Source organism: Ursus americanus, chromosome 1 (assembly GCF_024610735.1).
Source record: "Ursus americanus isolate L20-20 chromosome 1, mUrsAme1.1.p, whole genome shotgun sequence".
Taxonomy (NCBI): Eukaryota; Metazoa; Chordata; class Mammalia; order Carnivora; family Ursidae; genus Ursus; species Ursus americanus.
The window spans coordinates 46,800,172-46,825,214 of record NC_142127.1 but is presented as its reverse complement, the minus strand read 5'-3'; the positions used below and the strand labels follow the sequence as shown (position 1 = coordinate 46,825,214).

At 38.9% G+C, this 25,043-nt stretch overlaps 1 protein-coding gene across 3 annotated transcripts in view; it reads left to right on the top strand.

Moving 5' to 3' along the window:
• The window catches only part of STK39 (serine/threonine kinase 39), a 439,620-nt gene that overhangs the window by 48,294 nt on the left and 366,283 nt on the right, over positions 1 to 25,043 (top strand). For all 3 annotated transcript variants that reach the window (XM_045780401.2, XM_045780409.2, XM_045780437.2), the window contains exon 3: positions 22,926 to 23,021. In XM_045780401.2, the coding sequence (XP_045636357.1) occupies positions 22,940 to 23,021 (82 nt within the window). In that variant the 5' untranslated portion in view covers positions 22,926 to 22,939. The remainder of the gene's footprint in view (positions 1 to 22,925; positions 23,022 to 25,043) is intronic.

Sequence of the window (25,043 nt, the reverse complement as noted above, 5' to 3'; positions counted from 1 at the left end):
CCATTCCTTCATTCAGGGCAATAAAAGGTTGAGAATCTGGGGGCAAGAGTTATGTTTTTAAATTGTAAAATATATTATGCTGTAGTTCGTTTGGAGTCAGTTACTAAGGGGTTGTGCCTCTAACCTTAGCGCTCAAAGGAGGAGCCTTACTTGTGAGTAGATTATGTTGGGCAGCGTATGCTCGGATTCTAGAGAGGTCCTGAAACACGATTTCATTGGCACGTCTCTTGGCACGTCTCAGTGCGAGGCATTTGGATTCTTGTCTCTTTTCTTCCAACGTAAGAACAGTATCGGTTTCAGCCTTAATTGTCTTTCAAGGCTACCACAGATATCCAAGATCCTCTAACTACTAAAATAGCCTCAAGCAGCTTCCAAGTTTCTACTCCCATGTTTCTCCCTCCAACTGATAGGTGCACAAATCTCTGTGTTGCTTTAGAAACTTTTTATCTTTGGAAAGACTAGAGCTCGAGAAACCTTGAGAAATTCTTTATCAAGACTATTCCGAGAGTTATTGTTTAAGGGGTACAGAGCTTCTGTTTGGGATGATGAAAAAGCTCTGGACGTGGATAGTGATGCTGGTTGCACAACAGTATGAATGTACTTAATGTCACTGAACTGAACACTTAATGACGGTTAAAAGAGTACATTTCATGTTACATATATTTTACCACAATTAAGAAAAGTCAGCTTACTGGTTACCTGAAGAAAGAGGTACGAGATTGTATTTGAGAAGGACCTGGCGTTGTTCTGTTTTTGTTCTAATGATTACGTGTCTGTTCAGTAACTGTAATACTTCCCTTTGCTTTATATTTCAGCATATAATTTTATGTTTCCCAATAAAGAGATTAATTAAGAAGTTAAAAAAAATATCCAAAGTGGTAAGAATTGTGAGGTCTTGGGAAGTCCCTTCCCTTGCGCTGGGCCTTATCATTATTATTTTTTTTAATGTAAAAGGAATGAATTAGACTAAATGATCTTGGAAGACTTTCTAGTGCTAACATCCTGTAATTGTACAAAATCACTGCTTGTGAAATAACTACAAAAAGCAAAAATCCTAGGGGTATTATTTATTTGGGCTGTTTGTTCCCTCAAAGAAATTGGAAAATCAAAGGAAAAGAAAAAAAGAAAAAACTTGGGATGATAAAACCCACTGACTAAGATGAAGAGAGATAGATTGTCTAAAATACAGCCTGAGTAAAGTTGGCTGCTCAGGGATACAAATGAAGAGAAAGGAATGTTTGTCACTTAATCGAAGGCAGGAGGGAAAAGAAGGCTCCACAAGAGGTCGGGTGGGGTGGCTACAAGGAAGTCAGACACAGTAGGTCTCTCCGAGCTGGAGAGGTAGAACAGGGCTTCCACCATCTCGGAGGAGGGAGGGGCTGGCCTCTACCACTGCCCTCAACTTTTTCAAATTCGGACTCTCCAGAGCCAGTTTTGGTCCACACAAAATTATGTTCTTCCTCATACATCTTTATTTTGCAGATTCATCCAAAAAAGGCTCTATGGGCAATCATACCTAACTGATGCCTTCCTTGTGATGTTCCCATTTTCCAAAAATCCTACTCGTACTTTGAAGTCTACCTGAAGTCTTCACCCCCCCGTTAGCCATAATGAATCACACCATCCCTTTCCATGGGTTTCTATGACCTACTATCTCCCGATTCTCCTCCTCCTTGTCTGTCCGCCCCCCCCCATTTACATCTTCCTTGACTTGACTTTTTCTCCCATATCTGAACTTCCTAGAACTCCTAATATTCCAAAAGTTCATTCAGAAAGGTACCATATATATTGTTTCTGGAATTTTACTAACAAAAAGATTGGCAAACCATAGCCTGCAGCCCATCAACTATTTTTATAAATAAAGTTTTATTGGAACACAGCCATTTATGTATGCATTGTGTATTATTTATACTAATTGATTTATGCGTTATCTATGGCTGCCTTTGTGCTCCAGTGGCAGAGTTGAGTAGTTGCCGCACAGACCATATGATCCACAAGGCCTAAGATATTTACTATCCGGGTGTTTACAAAAAAGTTCACCAACCCTTGCTCTAATGAATTAAGCTATTATTTCTTTTTCATCATTACCTTTATTAAGTTTGTGTTTGTTTTATTTCTCCAACTTGAGGCCGGAGACAATATCTAATATGTTTCTGTGCCCAAAGCACATCTCACTGCCTTATACTTTTTTGGGGTCTCAGTAAATAATGATTAATTAATTGATGAATGAATGAATGAATGAATGAGATAGGAAAACTACCAGCATTTTTGTTGTTGTTGAAATAAAATTGCCTAAGGTAGAGTAATACCTTCCCCTAGCTCTCTACCTAAGATATATCTGACTCTCTCCTTTCCATGCTCCATAAACATCCAGATAGCACAGTGTTTGGGCACAGGTTCAGGAGTCAGAGAGGTCAGGGTTTGCATCTGCACTCTGCCTCTTACAGCCATGTGACCTTAAAGGAGTTACTGATGCTCTCTAGGCTTCACCTCCTCATCTGTAAAATAGGATACCCATAGTACTTCATCACAGGGTTGGTGTGAGAAATTTTAAATAAAATAATGTATTTTAATTATTAGCTATGGTTCCTGGGACGTAGTAAACAATCTAAAAATGGTTGGCGGTTGTTATCGCCATATTGTAATTGTACCTTAATCTCTTCCATCCGCCTTTCTCTACCTAATCCAAAGTCCTTTAAAAAGGTTATATTTTCCCTGTATTTCTCATGTCTTGAATTTGAGGGATAGAAAGTTGGAGTTCTCTTGGCAGTGAAAGAAGGGTGGCAATGTACAGATGGGTTCCTATGACTTGTCTTTTCTTTTGCCATAGAAAAGCAGCAACCATTTCTGCCTAGTAATCAATTTGGAAGCTCAATAAATGCAGTAAGTGGTTTTTGAAAAATGGTAGCTTGCTAGAGGAGCGACTGAGGCATGGTCATTTACATTTTCTACCCCCCCCCCTTTTTTTAAAGTAGGCTCCACACTAAGCGTGAAGCCCTGTGTGGGGTTTGAACTCACAACCCTGAGATCAAGACCTGAGCTAAGAGCAAGAGTCGGCTGCCCAACTGACTGAACCACCCCTGTTGTTTGCATTTTTAAATAGGATGGTCAGGTGACATTTGTACAAAATTGTGAAAGATTTGGCATGTGAATTACAGAGACATCTGGAGGCAAAATTATAGGCAGAGGAAACATACTGTGCAAATGCCCCAAGACACAAGTAAGTACATCTGGCTTGGGCTAAAAACAATAAGAAGGCCAGTGTAGAGACCAGAAATAATGGTAATAGAAATAAAGTAGCTAACTTCTATTGAGGCCTCACTATTCTCTGAGCATTCTTCTAAGCATTATTACGTATAATCTTCAAAATAGTCATATAGTGTAGGCAAAGTTATTCTCCCCTTTTTATAAATAAGTAAATCGATACTTTTAAAAGGTTGAACCACTTGCATGAGATTACTTAGCCAACAGCTGCTGGAGTCAGATGTGTCTGATTGCAATGCTCATGTTCTTGGCCACTGCATTTGTCACCACACCTTTGTCTGTCTTGGAGATCAAGATTGGATTAGCTTTACTCTGTCCCACCTGTCTAAACTGCATAATTCTTTGTGACTTTTTTGACTGGTTAACTTGTCCTTTACATGCATTTTAGCTTAAATGCAGAGTTTTAAATGTTACCTGAGGTTTTCCATGGGCCCTTTACCACCTTATGACATTTCCGAATTCTCTCCTCTTCTTTCCCATTTTGATCTTCCATCATTTTACCAACTTTGCCTTTGCATACAAATCAGTTCAGCTTCAGGGGGCAATCTACACACCGGAGGGCAATCGTATCCTCTCTGGACTTCTTTCTTCAGAGATCAACTGATGTATGATGGAGCCTCTTCAAAATACTTTTTACTTTGTGAAAATAGGATTGTGGACATTCATACATGGAGACATTTTTGCAAGTTATTTTGGTATATCCTTTGTCGTTTCCTTCCTCCTTTTTTTTTTCTCCTGTACAGAGTTTTGAAGATTCGCCTCAGCTTTTGACAGTATTGCTTTAAAAATTCCTGAATTCTCAACCCTGCCTACCACCTTCTTAATCAAATGCAAAATATATTAATAACAAGGCCAGGAAATAGTACCGAAATTTTAAAAGTCTGTTCACTTCTCTGTCCACTGATAAATATTTTTCATCAGAATTCCTGAGCATCATCCTTGTCCAAATTAATTTTTTCTCTCTTCAAAGAAAATGCAAGAGGATTAAATGACTTCTTTTCCTTCTTTAATGTGTAGAAAATATTTTCTTCTGGTAAAAGTATGTGTCAAATTTCAGCCAGAATGAAAAAGAATGTTCATTTCTCTATTAGGTTATAAAATCCCTGAGCTAGAAAGACAACAACCATGAGAAGGAAAAAATTGACCTTTTTGCAATGCTATCTGAAGAGAAATGGAGAAAAGAGTGGAAAACTTGGTTGTTTTCCCCATACTTAAAATTGCTTAGGTACTGGTATTCTTGGAATGGGCATTGGAATAGATAGGGGTGGAGGACACCGAGTTTTCTGAATACCGTTTTTTAAAAGAAGTCTAGTTTTTTAAAAATGGAAGGACTTAAGTCTGTTGAGCAAAGTTTTGGACTTTATGGCACTAAATTTGAATGACAGAAAGCCAATCTGATTCCTTCAAAAGCTAGAGGTACATTTGCTTTTTTAAGCATATGGAAAAATGAGGTGTAGGGAGTAACCAAGCCCATTTTATCATATTCCAAGTGAAAGCCAAATGGTTCTTAGATGGTGACAGATAAGATGATACCCATAGAAATGACCCAGCTGAACTCTTCATTGGAAAACTACAAAGGTTTCTTTGCCCTCCTAAAATGATTGAAATTAATATATGCCTGGGAGTGCCTGGGTGGCTCCATTGGTTAAGCGTCCAACTCTTGATTTCAGGTCAGGTCGAGATCATAGGGTCATGAGATTTAGCCCCAAATCAGGCTCTTTGCTCAGCACAAAGTCTGATTGAAGATTCTCTCTCTCCCTCTCCCCCTCCTCCCCACATGCATGCTCTCTCTCTCTCTCTAAAAATGAATAAATAAATCTTTAAAAAAATATATATGTGGGGGCGCCTGGGTGACTTAGTTGTTAAGTGTCTGCCTTTGGCTCAAGGCGTGATCCCAGTGTCCTGGGATCGAGCCTCGGATTGGGCTTCCTGCTCCACTGGGAGCCTGCTTCTTCCTCTCCCACTCCCCCTGCTTGTGTTCCCTCTCTTGCCGGCTGTCTCTGTCTCTGTCAAATAAATTAAAAATACATACATGTGTATATATGCCTGAATAAATATAACTTTGCACAATTTCTTCTTCATTCTTCCATGGAAATTTTCAAATAGATACAAAATTAGGATATTTTAATGAATCCTCAATGCTCATCATCCAGTTTCAACTACTATCAACACATGGCCAGTCTTGTTTCATCTGTACTTCATGCTCTTAATATCCTTCCATACAATTTTGAAGCGTATTTAAACCAGTATATCATTTCATCTGTAAATACACAATTTCTTCTTACATTCAAAGAGTTGTAATCTGAAGCATGCAATAAATCAAGGTTTAAAAAAAAGTGCTGGAAGTCTCTCCTGTGATTAAATATGCTTCCTGGTTCCCTTGGCCTACCATAGCTTCTAATTTTAGCCCAAGAAGGCTAAGAGCACAGTTTCAACCAAGTCTAGTAGTCCACTGGAGAAAAAGTCAAGAAGCCAAAGATCCATTGTCATATGTAGCAGACATACATAATTATTTTTGTCTACCTAGCGTTTGAAGACCTTTTCTATCTTTGGAGACTTAATGCACCTTGACGTTTCGTGGAAGACAGAATCTCTTTCCAACTGTAGGACCTGAAAATGTGGAAGACTTTCTTTTCTAGTTCCCCTGAATGTAGGAGCATAGCCTTAATTGATGCTTAGCCATGAGAAACAGCTGCCACAGATTTTAAAAAGGGAGCAGGTAACCCAATGAAACAGTGACAGAGAAAGCCTGCTATGGAGGCAGCGGCTCTGGCAGCCATGTCCATCTCATAGGTGGGGAAGGAAGAAGAGGAATCGCGGAGAGGGTGGCAGTGGCGCCTGCCTCTGAGTTCATCATCTGTGTGTAGAGTATGTTGATGAGTGCTCAGCAATGAAGTGAATGTAGGGCCAGTATGGTAACATGGCCATGGGTAGGGTGCTAGCTGAGTTGTTTCCACAACTGCCTTTGCGTACAAACTAGTTCCAACTCTGCCGGCCATTCTTTGAGCTGCCCAATATGCTTTGACTAAATTATTTTCTGCGTAATTAATGTTTCTGTTTTTGCTATCAAGAAACCTCACTGATACACCTCGTGTGTATGCAAAACTTTAAATGAGTATCTGGAAGGGACCCTAAAACGTAAGATGCATTACAGAAGAAATAAAGAGCAGGCCAGAAATTGCACAAAGATCACTAAAAAAAACTAATAGAAACATACCACAGTAGCAGTTTGAATGATCATGGAGCTCTTCTGATGGTGTGGTAGTTAATGTTTTTTACTACATTCCATTTGGACCTCTTAGTTTAGGTTGTTCTTGATGAATAAGGATGTTCATCAGATATTTCCTATAGTAGAAAAAAACAGAACAAAACAAAAACAAACAAACAAAGGAAAGGGGGGAAGTCACCTTAAATATCCACCAATTGGATTGGCCACATTAAGACAGACAATACTACAACACCTGTCCCGTCCTACTGCCCACCCGTACCCCCTTCCAACAAAAGTTAATGGTGAAGATTCATATGCAGCTTTAGAAAAATGTCAGTGACAAAATTTTAAATAAAAAAATCCTCAAAAACCTAACATCAAACTAGATAGAACAGCGGCCCCGAGTATAGCCCCAGTTTTGAGAAGTGCATGTTTGTGAAGATATATATAAATATAACACGGAAGAACTCCATAATGGCTCTCAGTGGGAAGTAGAAATACAGAGAATATTTTTGTTTTTTCATAAGCTTGGTGTATCCCTTTCCAGTTGGGGCTGAAACAAACGACCACAAATTGAGTGGCTTCAAACAACACAAATGTATTATCTTACAATTCTGGAGATCAGAAGTCTGAAATGAACTTACTGGGCTGCAGGGAAGATGTCAGAAGGTCTGTGTTCCTTCTAGAGGTTGCAGGGGAGGATCTGCTTCCTGGCCTTTCCCATCTTGTATGCCATCTGCAGTCCTTGCATCGTGACCCCTTCCTCCATTTTGCCGATGCACCACTCCAACCTTTGGTTCCCTTGTCATATCTCCCTTTCTGACTTTGAACTTCCCTCCCTCTTTCAAGGACCTTTGTGATTAGATTGAGCTCACCTGTATAATCAGGATAATTTCCTCATCTCATAAACCTTAACTTAATCATATCTGCAAAGTCGCTTTTGCCCTGAAAGAGAATATATTCGTAGGTTCCAGAGACTAGGACATGAACATCTTTGAGAGAACATTATTCTATCATACTTTCTAAAAGCAATTTAATATTGTTAAGAACTATTTTTTTCCTAGAAGTGCTTGTTCTCATTTGTGTAATAGTTTATTTATAGTGTAATTGTAAATTTCCTACAAAGCCTCAGCGAGAGTGTAATATTATGCCAAATAGATTAAATGATTAGGTTTCAGTTTTATCATTTTTTAACAAAAATTATGTTTATTTCAAAGATATTTTTAGGAATTAATGAATTTATAGTTCTTACTATTACCTTTCTTTTCACCCACCAAGGCTCAATTATCTGCCATAGTTACATTTTTTTTACTTGACAAAAAGTCTTGGAAGTATTGTTCAAGATAGTTATTGTTGGTATTGAATCCATTTTCTCACCTTTTAAAGAAAGGTATTGTGCTAAGTGTCAATGACTATAGGGTCAGCAAAGGCCATTAGCAATAATATATGTAACAAAGGTGTTAAATTGTAAATGATAATTCATCAAAATTTAATATTTGCATTAAAGATACATGGCTTTTGATGCCTTCAAAACTTGTCCCAAATGGTAGATAATAATAGAATAATCTCTAGTTCAGGTGCGTCTTGTATTTAAAAACAGAGCTTCATGACAATGTATTTTTGCTTAACTACCTGCAAATGTTAATGATCAGGGAAACAATGTTTCTTCCATTGTAAAAGGATCCTCAGTTTTTGTTGCTGTTGTTCTTGTTGTTGTTGTTGTTGTTGTTGTTGTTGTTGTTGTTATTCAGATAATCTCAAGTCTGCACCTACTAATTTATAGAATACATGTGGAAAATTCTCACTGATGAGAATCTGTACAGTTAGGGATGTTCTCTCCAAGGACGATGTGATGAACAGGCCTGGGAAATAACCCTGCCAGGAAAAAAAAACAAAAAAACAAAAAAACAGACAACATAGCTTTCGTCTGTCAACCATCGTAAAAGCAAATGACAGGAGCAATTTCTCTTACTCTTTCACTAGCGCAACATGAATGCATGCTCATTAGAGGGTTGAGTGTGCAGTGCATTGCAGGTGCTCTTTTGTAACATGGGAATATTAATTAAGTCTTTGTACAATATCCAGTCACTAATTACTATTTAGCTCCACCAGTTCATGTCTCGGTCTTTATGTGTTGCTGTTTTTTCAAGCTCAGCCAGCGCCTTTGCTTGGCAGTGTTTTGCCTTTGAGTGTTTGAAACCATTTCTCTGGTGTAGGTTATTCTCCAGCCTTCATAGAACCTCAGCAGCATAGTGGGTATTGTTTTGACTGCACTGAAATTCTGTTACAAAATTCTCTCTCCACCTCCTCCTACCGCCCACCATTTTCATGTTGTTTCCAATGATATCTTGCCAACATTCTAGTTTCCTGGGAAACTTTATGAAGACATTTTTTCCCCTAAGCTATATAATCTTAGCAAAAATAATCATAATGTTAATAGGTGGGACTGTTATCGTTGGAAAAATGTAAGGAATGGTTTCATCCATAGGAAAGAATGTAATTGTGTAAAAGATTTCTGATTAGAACATTTTTCTCCCAAGGGTAGAGAGGTTAGAGTTCTGATATGTAGAGAGGCTTAATTCCTCTAAGATTGCTGCTTTATAGTTTAGGCTATCCAGACACACTTTGGGCAAATGACCAACTGGAAAGATTTCAGGGCTCTGAAAAGCTGCTTGGCTTTATATTTAAATATTTCTCTGACCCATGTTCAGAAGGACCACTTCTTAAGGGCTTTCTGGTAAAGATGGTTTTTTTAGGATTATGAGCACATCTTTAGGGACTAGCAAAACCTATTACCATTCATAGTTACTTAATGGGAATCAGACACTAAGGAATGTGAACTCATGACAGGTTATTTTTTGATGGAAAGAACAAATCAGAAGTGGTAGAGAGAAGGCTAGGAAATGCCTAGAAGTCAGCACAGGGCAAGAAGATATTTGGTTGTTCAAAGTTCATCAAAGGAAAAGAGAAGTAGGAAAGTTTTAGGGGATGTTGTACAATTTTCCATATAGATATATTTATTCATCATTTTTTCACACAGTTCTTAGTAAATGTCTATTTGTTTCTGGCCCAATTAAATTATTCAGTGTCAGCTATATAAAACAGTAGTTTTTCACATTTTAAATTTAGTGGCCAAAATTTTGCTCTTCCCCACAACACATGGCCTGTCCTTTGTCCCCCCAGCAATCCTGAGGCAACCTCTGATTAAAGGCTGATTGAGTAGTCAACATCCTTTGAAATGAGGGGCACTTATTCAATAGATTTGTGATTTGAACCACCATTTTGGGAAGAAAAATCACTCTTTGTTAAAGTTGGCAAATTTAAAAAATTGCTGATACCTCCACTTCATTATTCATCTGCTCATTTTTTTTCAACAAATATTATTGATAACCTAGTATGTGCCAGACACTGTGTCAAGTTCTATAGATACAAGAGTGACCAACATAGACATGGCCTGTGCCTCATGGAACTTACGTTTTAATAAGAGTCAGCTGTGTGCTGCCACATGTACTCTGAACAAATCACTTGCCCAAGATACTCTGCGTGTATCCAGCTACACTTTGCTCAAAGCGTATTTTCCATAGATAATGATCTTAGACATGTCTTATGACAACTTACTCATGCTGTATAAAATTCAAAAGATTATCTAGGTGGGGCTAATACAGAAATTGGGGTAACTTACAGTATGTTGAAAGATTGCTGAAGAATTATCCAGCCCCCAAAAACATTATTCTGTAGTCAAAATGTTGGGGACTAAAAGGTTTTTCCCTTCATCCATACTAATGTTTCTCAGTTGCCCCCACCAACAAAGTTCTTTGAGACATTTAAAATTCATTCTCTGAACAAACTCAAATATCAACAGCTCATTTCTTTTAAGCCTTTCTCCTCTCTGTCACCAGCAAATCATAAAAAAGTAGAAGCCCAGGTTTCTATACTCCGTGATCTCAGCAAGTTGTCCAGAGGAGACATGCTGACTGGCTTCATGGAAACCTCTGTGTGTGGTCCCCAGGGTCTGCCCTTCTAGAGGCCCAAACTTTCTAGAGTTGCCAGAGTCAGTACTTTATATCCTGCAATTTCCCCTCTCTGGGTACCTTCCAAACTGTTCCATGCCACAGCTTTTCTTTTACAACTATTTGTTCATTTTATTTTGATAACCCTTGAGATAGCTAGAACCAGTCTAAAGTGAGGTAAGACAGGGCCAGAAAACCAACAGCATAAAAATAGCTAATGTATAAATAGCACTAGTTTACACTAGTTATTCGTGATTAATTTGATCTGCACAACAACACCGTAAGGTAGGTGATTTAATGACTCCCCTCCGACAGAGGGAGAAACGGAGTATGGGAGATGTGAATCAACTAAAGGTCACACAGAAAGCCTCTGAGCCTAAACTCAAAACTGAGTCAAATTAGGACCCACCGTCTGCCTGCATTCAGGACATTCAGGATCACTCCATGGCCTCAGGCCTCCACATTTTCCCATTTTTCGACTCTTGAGAAAACTCATTAGAAAGGAATTTTAATCTTGATGATCCTGGAAGAAGGGTATGGAGCAATAAGAGTGATGAGAAGCCTTCTCTATGAAGAGGAAAGGTAGCGCGGTCAGTTAACAGTATTGAGCTGCTGAGTTGAATCGTGTAGCTAGGCCTGTGCAAGACCTGCCCTGCCTCCCTCTTGCCTTCTTTCCGCCCCTCAAGCACACACAGCTCTTTCCCACCTGGTAGTCTTCATCCTGCTGCTGCTCTGCCCGCTCCACTGCCCAAGACCTTCTCCTGGCCAGCTCATTGTCATCGTTCTGTCTCATTGAGGCGCCATCACCTCAGGGAGGCCTCTTCTGACCATTCTGTGTAACCGACCCCATTACTTCCTCTCCTGTCACCTTATTTTCTTTTCCTCATGCTACTTGCACTCTCTGAAATTAGCTTGTTACTTTTTTAGAAATTGTGGTAAAACACACACAACATGAAATTTACTGTCTTAACCAATTTCAAACATGTAGTTCCGTGGCATGAAGTACTCTTATGCAACCATCGCCGCCATCTGTGTCCACAGCTCTTTCATTTTGCAAAACAGAAACTCCCCATTCCCCCACCCTCCCAGCCCCTGGCAACCACTCTTCTACTTTCTGTCTCTATAAGTCTGACTGCTCGTGTACCTCATGTAAGTGCAACCATACAGTGTTTTGTCTTTTTGTGTCTGGCTTATTTCACATAATATAATGTTCTCCAGGTTCATCATGTTCTAGCATGTGTCAGAATTTCCTTCCCTTTCAAGGCTGAATAATATTTCATTGTATGTATGTACTACATTTTGTTTATTCATTCATCTACTGATTGACACTAGAGTGACTTTCACCTTCTGGCTATTGGGATTACTCAACTGCTGCTGGGAACGCAGTGTATAAATGTCTCTTAGAGTCCTTGCCTTCAATTCTTTTGGTTATATACCCAGAAGTGGAATTGCTGGATCATATGGTAATTCGATTTTTACTTATTCAATAGTGTCTGACATATAGTAGGTGCTCAATTATTTTTTGACTGAACAAAGAATGACCATTTGACAATTGGGCACATCGTTTTTCATTTAATCTTAAAACTACATAATACATGTAAGTGGTAGAAGAAAAAGAAGAAGAAGAAGGAGAGGAAGAAAAAGAGGAAAAAGGAAGGGAAGGGAGAGGAGGGGGAGAATAAAAACTTAAAATCTATGGTAAGGTTTAATTGACAAGGAAGTCTCTCTTTCCTTGGCTCAACTACCTAATTTCTCTATTTAGATGCAACAACTTTTGCTAATTTCTTGTATGTTCTACTAGAAATATGCTGTGAATATACAAACGTATATAAGATATTCTCTCTTTTTCTTTATTTAATGGTAGCATACTGACTTCTGAGCAAAGTGAGGAATTAGCAGGCAGGATCAGACTAATTGGTTGGTTCTGGGGAGTTTTAAGACCTCGAAGTAAAAAAAGCAACCCACCAGGTAGAGTTATGAGGAAGAAATAGCACCAAGACTCAGGATCAGAGGCCAGCAGGCAGTTCTCAAGCAGAAAGGAACATTCTTGCATCTGTCATTTAAGTCCCTAGCTGAACATGGCAGTATGGCTATCTGCCCCTTGTTTACCAATTAACTTCCCAATGACTTCCCTACTGCCAAAGGCAAAGCTCACGTAGCAGGACGGAGATATGTGATGTGCGTTTGAGGTCACAGCATGATGTGGAAGTGGGAAATGCCCAATAACAGTTATGGGTGTGGAAGTGGTGGGTGTGAGTCTGGACTAGAGATAAAGATTTGGGTGTCACTTTGGGGGGTGGCGGTGATGAAATTTGTGGGCAACAAGGAGACCTCCAAGAAAGTACAGCAGGAAGGAAGAGCCAAAGCCAAGGACTGAGCTCTGCCAATGCCTATGGACATCAGAATGGGAAAGGAAAATTGTTGAAGACAGAAATAATCAGACTGTATCATCATTAACAGATGAAATTTACTCATAGGCACAATGATGATGTTTCTTCATTTAAGAACTTAGAAGTTCCCTCTGAATCATATAAGTATTTCCGGTAGTTTATTTGCTCTGAAATCAAATGCTTTCCTAGAAAATGGTCTGTAAAAATATGTGACCCTAAAAGATACTGTTCACTGACAAGGAACAAGAAAAAAAACTCTGTGTCCTGGCCATAAATGGTATTCTTAACATGATCCTCTGACCAAATACTTGCCATATTTTCACTATTCCTTTCAGTCCTTCTTCCCTTCTTCAATTTACCTTAAAATATCACGTTTCTTCTCTGACTTATTCTTTTCTAAACCTAAAATGATAGCAGTTCTATGCTGCATTGCAATGTCATTTTTTTTTTTCAACTAGGTGGGAACGATCAACTCTTCCTGAATCTTCGATTAGGTTTTTGTTGATTTTTCTATAAAAATTGTTTGTAGCTTTCTTTTAGGAACATGGTCCACAGTAACTTATTTATATCTTAGAATAAAACCTCTGAGTCTTCACACTTTTCTTTCTCCTCTTCCTTCCTGTTTCTTTCAGGCCCAAATATGAAAGACAGCTTCCTAAAAAACAGGCACATCTCTCTTGTGATAATGCAAAGAATGATCTTTTTCTTAAAAGAATCATGGGAATCTGGTTCTTTGTTTTATAGTGAAATTTCCCCATGGCTTTCCCCTTGGTGCTCTCTGAAGTCACTGCTATATTGCTCTTTGAGGGGGAGCAAGAAGGTAATTCTGAATCCTAGTAACCCTATAAGCACATATCAGGACTACAAACAAACTCTAGAACTGATAAACTCATAAAATGTAAGCCCATGACATAGAGAGAAAAGAATAATAGTAAAGAAAGAGTCCAGTTATTGTCCAGAAAGTACAGCTGGGGAAAGAGTCTTAAAAATTAAGGTTTCATATGTGTCTATACTTGTTTGTTTCAACTTGCCTTTATTGCCAATTTATCATGCGTCAGGCACTCTGATTAATTCTGGTAATGTAAAGGTAGGTAAGTTTCATAGAACATAGGCAGTAGATAAAATGAATGTGATCTTTCACAGAGAAAAGTAAATATAATCCTATTGGTGTTACAAAGTCCCAAAGGAATAGAACTGTCAATTGGAACAAGGTATTGGAAGGGATTTTTTTTTTCTAGTTCAAAAAAACATCCAATGGAAGAGATATGTCAAGAAAGTATAAAACCCTATATGAAATTCAGAAGGACGTAGGGGCTATATTTAGTAATGGAAGGCTGGAGAGTGTCATACTTCCTCTAGACATGGAGGAGCATCTAATAAATCCTTGGCTAGCTTGCTGACAATTTCTCCTCTGGTAGGGTAGGGAAAACAAAGAGGAAAACAGTTACACTGGCTGTACTTTTAGCCAACGTGAGAGACTGGTCAAGGACAGGAAAGTGACAGGAGTCATGAGGGAAAGTGGCGCAATCACTTAGTGGTAAGGAAGGGGGAGAACTTGTGAGTTGCTAAGCATTCCCTTGGACTTTGAGGAAGCAGCTTGTAGAATGTTCAAGGGAATGTATGCATGATCCTTTGTCTGAGACTAAGAAGGAATTTGAATAGAGATGCTGTACAAGGCAAAATGCTGACAAAGTAATCAGAAATTATCTCAAGGGGCGCCTGGGTGGCACAGCGGTTGGGCGTCTGCCTTTGGCTCAGGGCGTGATCCCGACGTTATGGGATCGAGCCCCACATCGGGCTCCTCCGCTATGAGCCTGTTTCTTCCTCTCCCACTCCCCCTGCTTGTGTTCCCTTTCTCGCTGGCTGTCTCTCTCTCTGTCGAATAAATAAATAAAATAAAATCTTTAAAAAAAAATAAAAAATTTAAAAATTTAAAAAAAGAAATTATCTCAAGTAGAAAGAAAATGGGGAAGCAGGGGCGCCTGGGTGGCTCAGTTAAGTGTCCCACTCTTGGTTTCAGCTCAGGTCATGATCTCAGGGTTGTGAGATCAAGCCCCATGTTGGGCTCTGTGCTGAGCATAGAGCCTGCTTAAGATTTTCTCCCTAAAAAAAAAAAAAAAAATTGCCCTTTTATTTTCTTAAAGAAATAAATAATTTTTCTGCTATCCTTGTTTTTCTCTGAGACAATGTTAACAATAACAGATTTTACTCAAACTATTTTAAGATGTTTTAGTACGGATGAATTTCTTCATTGGAATATACATGTAGTCAGGGAGACCACTCCCTAACCATTGCCAACAATAATCCTTACCACACACAAACACTAACTCCATAGGCACAGTCAAGCAAGTGCCACAAGGAAGAGAGATATTTGATCCCCTTTATTAAAGAGCCCTAAGACAGAAATAGTGAGCTGTGGAGGCATCACCACCTATTGTCAACTCATCGTAGGCAGTTTCAGTGGGCAAGACCCTCACTATGTTTTATTAAAGAATCGCCTTATGGAAACTTGGCAAAATCATTATATGGTCTCTCTCATTTTTGCAACATCTAAATTTTTATCTTCTGGAAAGGGGCTTACAAATCTTACCGTGACCTACTTTAGACCATAGTTAACATCATAAATTGCTAATCCTATTTGTTTCTCACAAGAAACAAAATCATAATCATATTAATTGCATAATAATTCCTCTAGACTATTGTTTGAAGAATTAAATATAATTGTCTTATGACATCAGTCCCTCCTGATATTTTTATGCACAAGACAGAACTTACACACAGTAATGGTGCATGGATTGGATTTGTCAGTATTTAAATACTCATTGTAATAGAGAATTGTTTAATGGATAGATGGCAATGTTAAAAGAAGCTTCCAGTAGTATCTCAAAGGAATCTCTCTTATTAAAGAATTGTTTAACAATGACTAAAATGAAGACATGGAAATCATAAATAATTATAACAAACAAGCAAAATAAAGCTGGTGGGAATAGATGATATACCAGATAACAGAATCAAAATATTATAATGCCTAAAGTGATTGATAAAGTGGGTTGTGATAAATAACAACTGAGAAAAGAAATGTAAATTGCTATATTGAGACTAAAAAAGGTCAGTTTTTTTTCAAATCCAGATCATGGGTAAAATACCTTAAGAGCAGATCTTAAGAAAAACATTGGGTGTTTACATTTCTTAAAGTGTCACCATGAACCAGATTAAAGAGGTTAATAAATTTCGAGACAGGGGGTACATTTTAAAGCTGCATTGGTAGAATAATGATGAACACACCTAGGGCAGTACTTCTTTCAATTGTGCTTTGTCCTGAATATAACTCAACAGGTATTATATTTAATTCTTGGTACCACATTTCAACATTGACAAGCATTTGGAGTAAGGCAAGTAGGATTGCAAGGAACTAATTTTAGTTTCTTTTTCTATGCCCAGAACCACTTTTTACAAAAAAAAAAGGATCAATCCCTCCCTCATTCCATCTGATCCTAGTGAGATTATCTGTCACTGTACCCTCCCTAGTCTTCTATCCAGAGTGCTTCAGTCCAGGGACTAAGTGATTTAGGTGTTGGAAGGTCAAGAATTTTACATCTTTGTTATGATAGGCTGTGAGATGTGGGCTTGGGGCAGCCAGCTGCCAACTTTCTAGCCGTAAGGAGTCTGTTGCCAGAAGAAGAGAGTGAGGTCAGTATGCCAAAAGAAACAGATAATGGTGTGCTGGAGACAGCTCACACTGGCTTGTGAGAGCCAACTGTTAACGTTTTCATGAAATTTGTGAGCCAGTCATTAACGGTAGTCATCATTTAAAAATAAATGATATGAACTTACCATTGAGTAAAAACAATACATAGTATTGTATACAAAGGGAATACATATCTAAAACAAATCATTTCCTAATTGTTTTACTACGTTTTGTTATTATTTATGCTCTCAGGGTTATTTGTGGCTTTTGTTTCCTAAATGATGGAAATACTACATAATGGTGTGTTACTACATGTTTCCTCCGAATTCTGTAGTCAATGACATTTATATCAGTAGGTTGAAGTCAGCCATGGTGGGAATATTTACACCATAGAAATTGACAAACACTACAAATCGAGGCTTAATTTATTATTTTGTTGATTTTCTAGACCAGAGGTTAGCAAACATTTTCTGTATAGAGGAAAATTGTAAACATTTCAGGCTTTGCAGACCGTATCATCTGTCAGAATTACTTAGGACAATTCAGTGCAAAAGCAGTTATAGACAATACATAAACAAATGTGGCTGTGCTCCAATAAAACTTTATTTAAAAAAACAAGCAATGGGGCACCTGAGTGGCTCAGTCGGTTAAACAGCTGCGTTTGGCTCAGGTCATGATTCCAGGATCCTGGAATGGAGCCCTGAGTCCAGGCTCTCGCTGCTCAGTAAGGAATCTACTTCTGCATCTCCCTGTCCCTCTGCCCCTCCTCCTGCTTATGCTCTCTGTCATGCTCTCTCTCTCTATCAAATAAGTGAATAAAATCTTTGAAAAATAATAATAAATAATATAAATAAACAAACAAGCAGCAGGCCAGTTTAAGACCATAGGGCATAGTTTGCTAATACTGTCTCTAGATTTAACAAAGTTACAGAGAAAACGTTATGCTGATTAAACATAAAACTATGTCATGTCTGAAGATGTTATAAATAGCACAAAGAAATGAGGAAATATTATTCTGGTATTCAATAACTATAATATGATTCAGCAAAGAAGTCACTCATTGCAAAAAGAGTGAAGTTCCCACATATCTATTTATTGTTTCACTTTCATATTTTTTGTCTGGATTAGCTGGTTTGAGCTGCCAAACAAAATACCGTAGGCCGGGTGGCTTAAACAACAGAAATTTATTTCTCCTGGTTCTGGAGGCTGGGAAGCCCCAGATCAATGTGCTGGCAACATAGGTTTTATTCTGAGGCCTCTTCTCTTGGTTTCTAGGCAGCCTCCATCTTGCTATGTGCTCACACAGTCCCTTCTTTGTTCACACGTGGGAAAAGAGAGATATCTCTGTCTTATTTTTCTCGTAAAGCCACCAATCCTATAGGATTAGCACCCACTCCTATGACCTCTTTTAACCTTAATTACCTCCTTATAGACCCAATCTCCAAATGCAGTCACGTTAGTGGTTAGGGGTTTGTCTTAGTCTGTTCAGGCTGTTAAAACAAAATAGCTTAGACTGCTGACTTCAACAACAGACATTTTTTTTTCTCTTGGAGTTCTGGAAGCTGGAAGTCTGAGATGGAAGTGCCAGCATAATGAGGGCCCCCTTCCTGGCTTGCAGATGGCAACCTTCCCATTGTGTCCTCACAGTCAGTCCATAACAGGCTTCGACACATGTATTTGTGGAGGACGCAATTTAGTTTACAGCATTATCTTTCCTGTAATTGAAAGTATCAACTAACATTCAGGTCAGAAGCATATGCATCCTTAAAAACAACCACATTTGGCTACAGGTGCAAAAGTTTGGCAAAAATCAACAAAGCATTCTATAAGAAAAAATTAGCTGTATGAAATTTATGTAAAGGGAATTATATACTTTATTGTTATTTGTAAGGTCTTTGTATTAATAAAATTTACAATAAGCTTATGTATGTACGTACATAATTTTGTTTTTCTTCCAAAATTTAGTTGCTAAAACATCTATCCACCCACCACTAGGTAAAGACAAGTAGAAATGAAAGATTGGAGGAGAATCTGAGGGAGTATTGAAGCCCCTGGATCCAGCAGTGTTTATAACCACCAGCTCTACCCTTGCACTTTCTAGCTACGTGAACCAGTAAATTCCTTTTATTGTGGTTGCTTCAAGCTAATTTTAATTGGATTTCTGTCACTTCCCTTCAAGAATCCTGACTAATATTAAGTGTCATAGACAAGGTCAGGAAACTGATTTTTTTTTTTTTTTAAGCCCTGAGGAAGAACTTTCTGAAGGTCTGAAGATATCGCCTTCCCTTTTAGGATCAAATCAGACTTTAAGTAGAAGGAAATAATGAGTCCTATTGTGAAACTCTGGATTTTGCATTGCTAGCTTTCTTGCTTCTCTCACTCTGCCCTCATGTGCCACTTTTATAACAAGATCCATTTCTGAGCCTCAATTCTCATTTTTTACCCAGTTCTGCAAATAGGTCTCTTCTGGTTCTTGCACCTGGAGTCAATACCTTTAGGACTGGCCCTGTCTTTTTCTTACCAGTCGCTGCACGGCCTAGTATCCTCTGTGCTCCCAGTCTGGTATGTAGCTTTGTGAAACTTGTTCCTTCCTGATTTCCCATAGCTGTGTCCTTGTGGGGACATGCTCTGCTGGCCCTCTCTGATGTGAACAGCTATGCCCAACAACCACCTCCATCTGTAATATGATCCACTGAATGCAGTGTTCTGTGTTCTACTTGCTACGCTAGACCCTTCCCAGAGTTTGCTGCCCAATGGCGCCCACCTAGCTCAAGTTTGGACATTTGCATGAATGCTTTTCAGCTTAAGACTTGGAGGTTCCTCTTGAATACCGAGGTGAAGAATAGCTCTACTGGTGAAAAATGAAGCTTTTAATAGCCTCTAAATTTATCGTTTAAAAACAAATTAATTATAGGTAGTGAGTTGACATGTACATACGTGATTGTACAAAATAAGGACGAAGACACTTTCCACTTGCTTATTTGTAACTTTTCCTTCACTCATTCCCTCACTTCCACCTGTTCTTTTGAGATGTCAAAGCCACTAAAATCAAGGGTGGAGAGAGAAGCATTAATCTAAGAGTTCAGAGGGCGCCCGAGTGGCTCAGTCAGTTAAGTGTCTGACTTCAGCTCAGCTTAGGTTTTGGGATGGAGCCCTGCAGTGGGCTCAGCAGGGAGTCTGCTTCTTCTTTTCTGCCCCTCCCCCTACTCTTACTCTCTCTCTTCCTCTCTTTCTCTCATAGAAATAAATAAAATCTTTTTCAAAAAATCTAAGAGCTCAAGGGGCACCTGGGTGGCACAGCGGTTAAGCGTCTGCCTTCGGCTTAGGGCGTGATCCCGGCGTTAAGGGATCGAGCCCCACATCAGGCTCCTCCGCTATGAACCTGTTTCTTTCTCTCCCACTCCCCCTGCTTGTGTTCCCTCTCTCGCTGGCTGTCTCTAACTCTGTCGAATAAATAAATAAAATCTTTAAAAAAAATAAAAATAAAAAAAAAATGTAAGAGCTCAAATAACAAGAACAGAAGGCTCGGTTCCCCAGTCCACGAGAGGAGAAGCATATGTATCTCTAGTCTTGTTTAGCACATTCCTTCGCACAGCAGGTGCAGACACAGCGTCTTAATACTGGGTCTGATTAAATTGCATTTTACTTTTTGCTTGAAAAAAATTAATGTAAACATATACATTATGTTCAGACAATTGTGTGTTGACCTCAGAAAGTCTGGACTGATGAATTCAAAACACTGAAAATAGAGGGAGGCACCTGGCTGGCTCAGCCCCTAGAGCATTGTGCCTCTTGATCTCAGGGTCGTAAGTTCAAGCCCCATGTTGGCAGTAGAAATTACTTTGAAGTAGGGTGATTTGCTTTGTTTCACTTGAGAGAAAGTCAGAGATGAAACAAAATGGGGCAAGTTAACAACCTTAACCTGTATGGAATTTTTTCAGATGCTATAGGGGAAAAAAATGGCTTTAATAAACATATGTTGAAAGGGAAGGAGGGGAAATGCTCTTCAGCAGGTAAGACAGGATCCATTCAGGATCATGCATATAGTGATGTAATTATTACAATAGAGAATTTCTCTCTCAAATTGTACCAGGGCTTCCACCAGGGATTTCCTGCAGTAATGGGATCTGTCTTAGTTATTCCCCGGAGCAGCTGTGCTTAACCTTTTTTGCACTACAACTCACTTGATGGATGACACTTAAATATGTGACACTCCCACAGGCATGCCCAGATTTTAATGAATCAAGAACGATTTTCGTGAGTGCAGAAATAAAGCACTACAATTATTTGTAATGGCGGGGCTATTAAATGTAGATCAGTAATGGATAGGCAAGACTGCCCGTGATGCTTAATTCCTGATACGTTAGTGGTAATTCCACATCTTTTCCTCCCACTCAAGGAAGCGTAATGGATTTTAGATGATTGAGAGTTATGTTATTTGAGGGAGTAACCTCGAATTCACTCAAATGTATTTTTTTTTTATTAAAATACTTGCCAACTTGAGAACCTTAGCTCCCATTGGTTACACATTACTGTTATGCACCGGAATCTGCGTGGTTGAGACTTAGAGCCTTGGGATTTCGGTTATCGAGTGACAAGAGGAAAGGGGGAAGGGAAAAGACCACAAGTCATTCTGATAGGAAACAGGAATGAGTAGGCGAGAGAAGAGGGGGCGAAATGGAAACAAAGAACTGGAAGAAGTTGTGGAATATAAGAGCACCAGATCTTCTGACTTGCTGCAATTTAGCAGATGTGGTTCAGAAACAGTGAAGCAAACTGCCCTTTATCCAGAGGATAAGGACAAACCTGGGTAGGGGTGAGAAAGTGACCTGGATTGGGGCCAGCATGTCCTAGAACTTTTCCTGAACACATTTCATAAAGTCAGGAGACAAGATACATTGGACAGCCAGTCAAAGTAACTAAAATGCTTTCCCAAAACCCACTGAGAAAAAGTTAGGATTCACCATTTTCGTATGAAATAATTTCACTCATGTTAAATGTTTACGTTTTTAAAAAATTCCCCTTTCAAAGCAGGACATCTAATTTGAAAGACTTTCGTATCACAACTTTAAAGCATAACATTTTTTTTTTAGAGAGAGAGAGAGAGAGAGAGCATCCTTGAGCAAAGGGGGGTGAGAGGAGCTGCGGGAAAGGGAGAGAGAGAATCCCAAGCAGGCTCCACACCCAGTGCGGAGCCCATCACTGGGCTCCAGGCAGGGCTTGATCTCACGACCCGAGCAGAAATCAAGAATCTGCCACTTAACCAACTGAGCTGCCCAGGTGCCCCTAAGCATAGCATGATACTAAGAAATTTGGTAGGAATTTATCATCAGAACATATGTATGTATGTATCAGAATTCAGGCAGGAAAGAATTGGCACATTCAAAGGTATAACTGGTGAACTTTAATAAAGGGACTATTGACAGAAGTAGGATCAGGGTCAAGAGAAAAGATTATTTTTTTCTGAGGCACCCTAGGATGAGCAACACTGGGAAGCCACTGCCATCCCTAAGCCTGGAGGGGTCAGGGGAGGGGAACTGAGCAGAGCTGCAGAGCTGCGGGAGGGTGGTCACCTCACAGGAGTGTGGTGAGGGAGAGGAGGCAACCCCAGCCGGAACACAGCCAGGAAAGAAGGTGCACGGGGGTGGCAGAAGGGGCCCTTGGTGTTTCCCATTGGCTAATCCCATCAGAAGCCAAAGGGAGAGGAAACAGGAGTGATGCAGTCCATGCAAGTCTGCCTCCATGGCACAGAACAGACAGGAGAACATAGAGAACAGATCCCCAGGGGCAAATGGAGAATGACCTGCACAGGGAGTTTCTTTCCATGCGGCCTCTGCCATCCTGCTGCCCGCTGGCCATCACTCCGTAAACTCACTGACAGTGTAGGTGGACAGGAAGAATCGGTAAACAAATTCTTTCTGGATTTTGCAGTGCTCTCTATTTTGATTTGGGGCAAATTCCTTTAACAAAGAAGGGAGTCACAATCAAAAAAAGGACAATGGGAGTTTCGAGGGGAAATCTCGGCAGTCTAAATCAAAATTGGGTGCCTTGTGCCTGAAGCACAAATATGCCTAGAATATAGTTTTTAATAGAAAACTGCAGACAAAAGGCTGTTGAGGTCAACAAATTGTTCTTAACTTTCCATTTTGCTTAATTGCATGAGGCCCCATAATCTGCAGGACCCAAGAAAGGCATGTCCTTATGGTTTGGAGAGTTTATTCATCAACTCGGAAGCAGCTTGGATGTAAAAATTGTCTTTGTTTAGGGAAGTTCAAAATGTCAAAAAATAACTCAGCTTGAAAGGAGAAAGCCTCAGCAGATTTCGATTCAGTCTAAAAACAAAATTGTTCAATTCTGTTGTCTAGGCAGTCGCGCAGGAATGTCACTTACATGCCAGGTGCAGGTTGTGCTTCTCCAAGACTTGTGGCTACTTGTTTCCTTCATGATGCCTGAAAAGCCAGGTAAGAGACACTGTACTCTTATTCTTACTGGCAAGTCCTAACTCTAATTTTGTTTATTACATCTCTGAAACAGTTTTATTATTATAAAGGTCATAATACCCTGTTAAGTTAAAAGCTCTAGCTGTTAAAAGTCATGGGCAAAAAAAAAAAGTTCTGTGTTCAAAAGTGGTTAGAAAATACTTGATTAAACAAATACAAATGGTTTTTGTCAGTACAGAATCTCTCATATCCTTCATGTTCCAGTGCGAATGATGACTTACATGAGGGCGTGGCTAATGGGTTCAGCCTTCCCAAACTTCCTTGACCATGGAACCCTCGTGTCACACATCATCTTGTAGACTAAAGTTTCAGGGAATAAATATTTGAAGCATGGCCCTAACAGCAGGTCTCCAAGCTCCTATTTCTCTTGTAACAATGTATCGATACTGGTAAGATGAGTGGTGAGATTTTAGGTTTTTAAGAATGTGCACGGGCTGGTGGAAGCCTCTCTAAGTGTAGATTTGGGAGAATAAGGTTTATTTTCTATTTTACCACTCCCTGGCTGAGTAACATTGAACAAACCAAGGTAATATTTGTGAGACTCAATTTCCTCATCTCAAAGAAAGGAGTAATTATTTTTATCTCACTAGGTCATTAAGAAATTTTCCCAAACAGCTTTTATGCTAGTTTCATAAAATATTAAATATATACCTACCATACAATGCAACCATTCTCCTCCCAGGTATTTATTCAACATAAAGGAAGGTAAGTGTCATATAGGAATGTTCATAGCAACTTTCTTTGTAATAGCCAAAAAGTGAAACAACTCAAGTGTCCATGAACAGGCAAATAGATAAAGAAATTGTGGTAAATTCATAAAATGAAATACTACCCAGCAATGAAAAAGAGTGAACTAGTCACACATGCAACAACATGAAAAATCTGAAAAAAAAATATGCCCAGTGAAATAAGTCAGACAAAAAGCATACATACTGTATGATTACATTCTATAAAATTCTAGAAAGTACAAACTAATCTATAGTGACAGAGAAAGGATCAATGATTGCCTGGGGACCCAGGGGGAGGGAGTAGCAGGGATTGGGAGGAAGGAGGATTTATTAGGACTGATGCATGAGTAAACTTTTGGGAATGATAGATATGTTCACTATATTTTTGCTGCAATATAGAATTCTGAGTTGACAGGTTTTTTTCTTTCAGTACTTTAAAGATATTTCTCCACTGTCTTTCTTGCTTACCTCATCGCTGAGAAAATTGCATGGACTGGGGGCATATGAAACATATATCTTTTTCTTTAGTGCATAACATGCTTTTTTTTCCCTTCAACCTCTGACTGTTTTAAAAGTTTTCCCCTTTATCACTGGTTTTGGGCAAGTTGACTATATGCCATCGTGTAGTTTTTTTCTTGTGCTTGCAGTTCATTGAACTTTTTAGAACTGTGGTTTATAGTTTTCATCAAATTGGGAAATGTTTTGGCCATGATTTCTTCAAATATTTCTTCTTTCCCACACTTCTCTCTTCTTTCTTTCAAGGACTCCAATTGTTATTAGGCCCCTTGAAATTGTGCACAGCTAACTAATGTTCATTTTTTAAAAATTCCTGTGTTGGGCTCTGTGCTTGGTGGGGAGTCTGCTTGAGATTCTCTCCTCTCTCCCCCGACCCCCCGCCACATGCTCTCTCTCTTTCTCTGAAACAAACAAATAAATCTTTAAAAAAAAAGATGTGAAGTCACTTGAAATAATTTTTCTTTTGATTGTTATGGCAGCTAAATAATATATATTTGATAAATTTGTTTATTTCAGCTTGTTTTTTATTTTTATTGATTAGTCTTTTTAAAATTTACTTTTACATTTAAATTATTTAAATGTAAATGTACTTATTTAAAATACATTTAAAATATTAAATGATTCCAAAGCAACAGTTTGCTGATAAATATTTAACAACTGGCTCCCTGAAATAAAAGCCCTAATTTTGCCAATTTCTATGGTATAAATGTTACCACTATGACTGATTTCAAGCTACCAA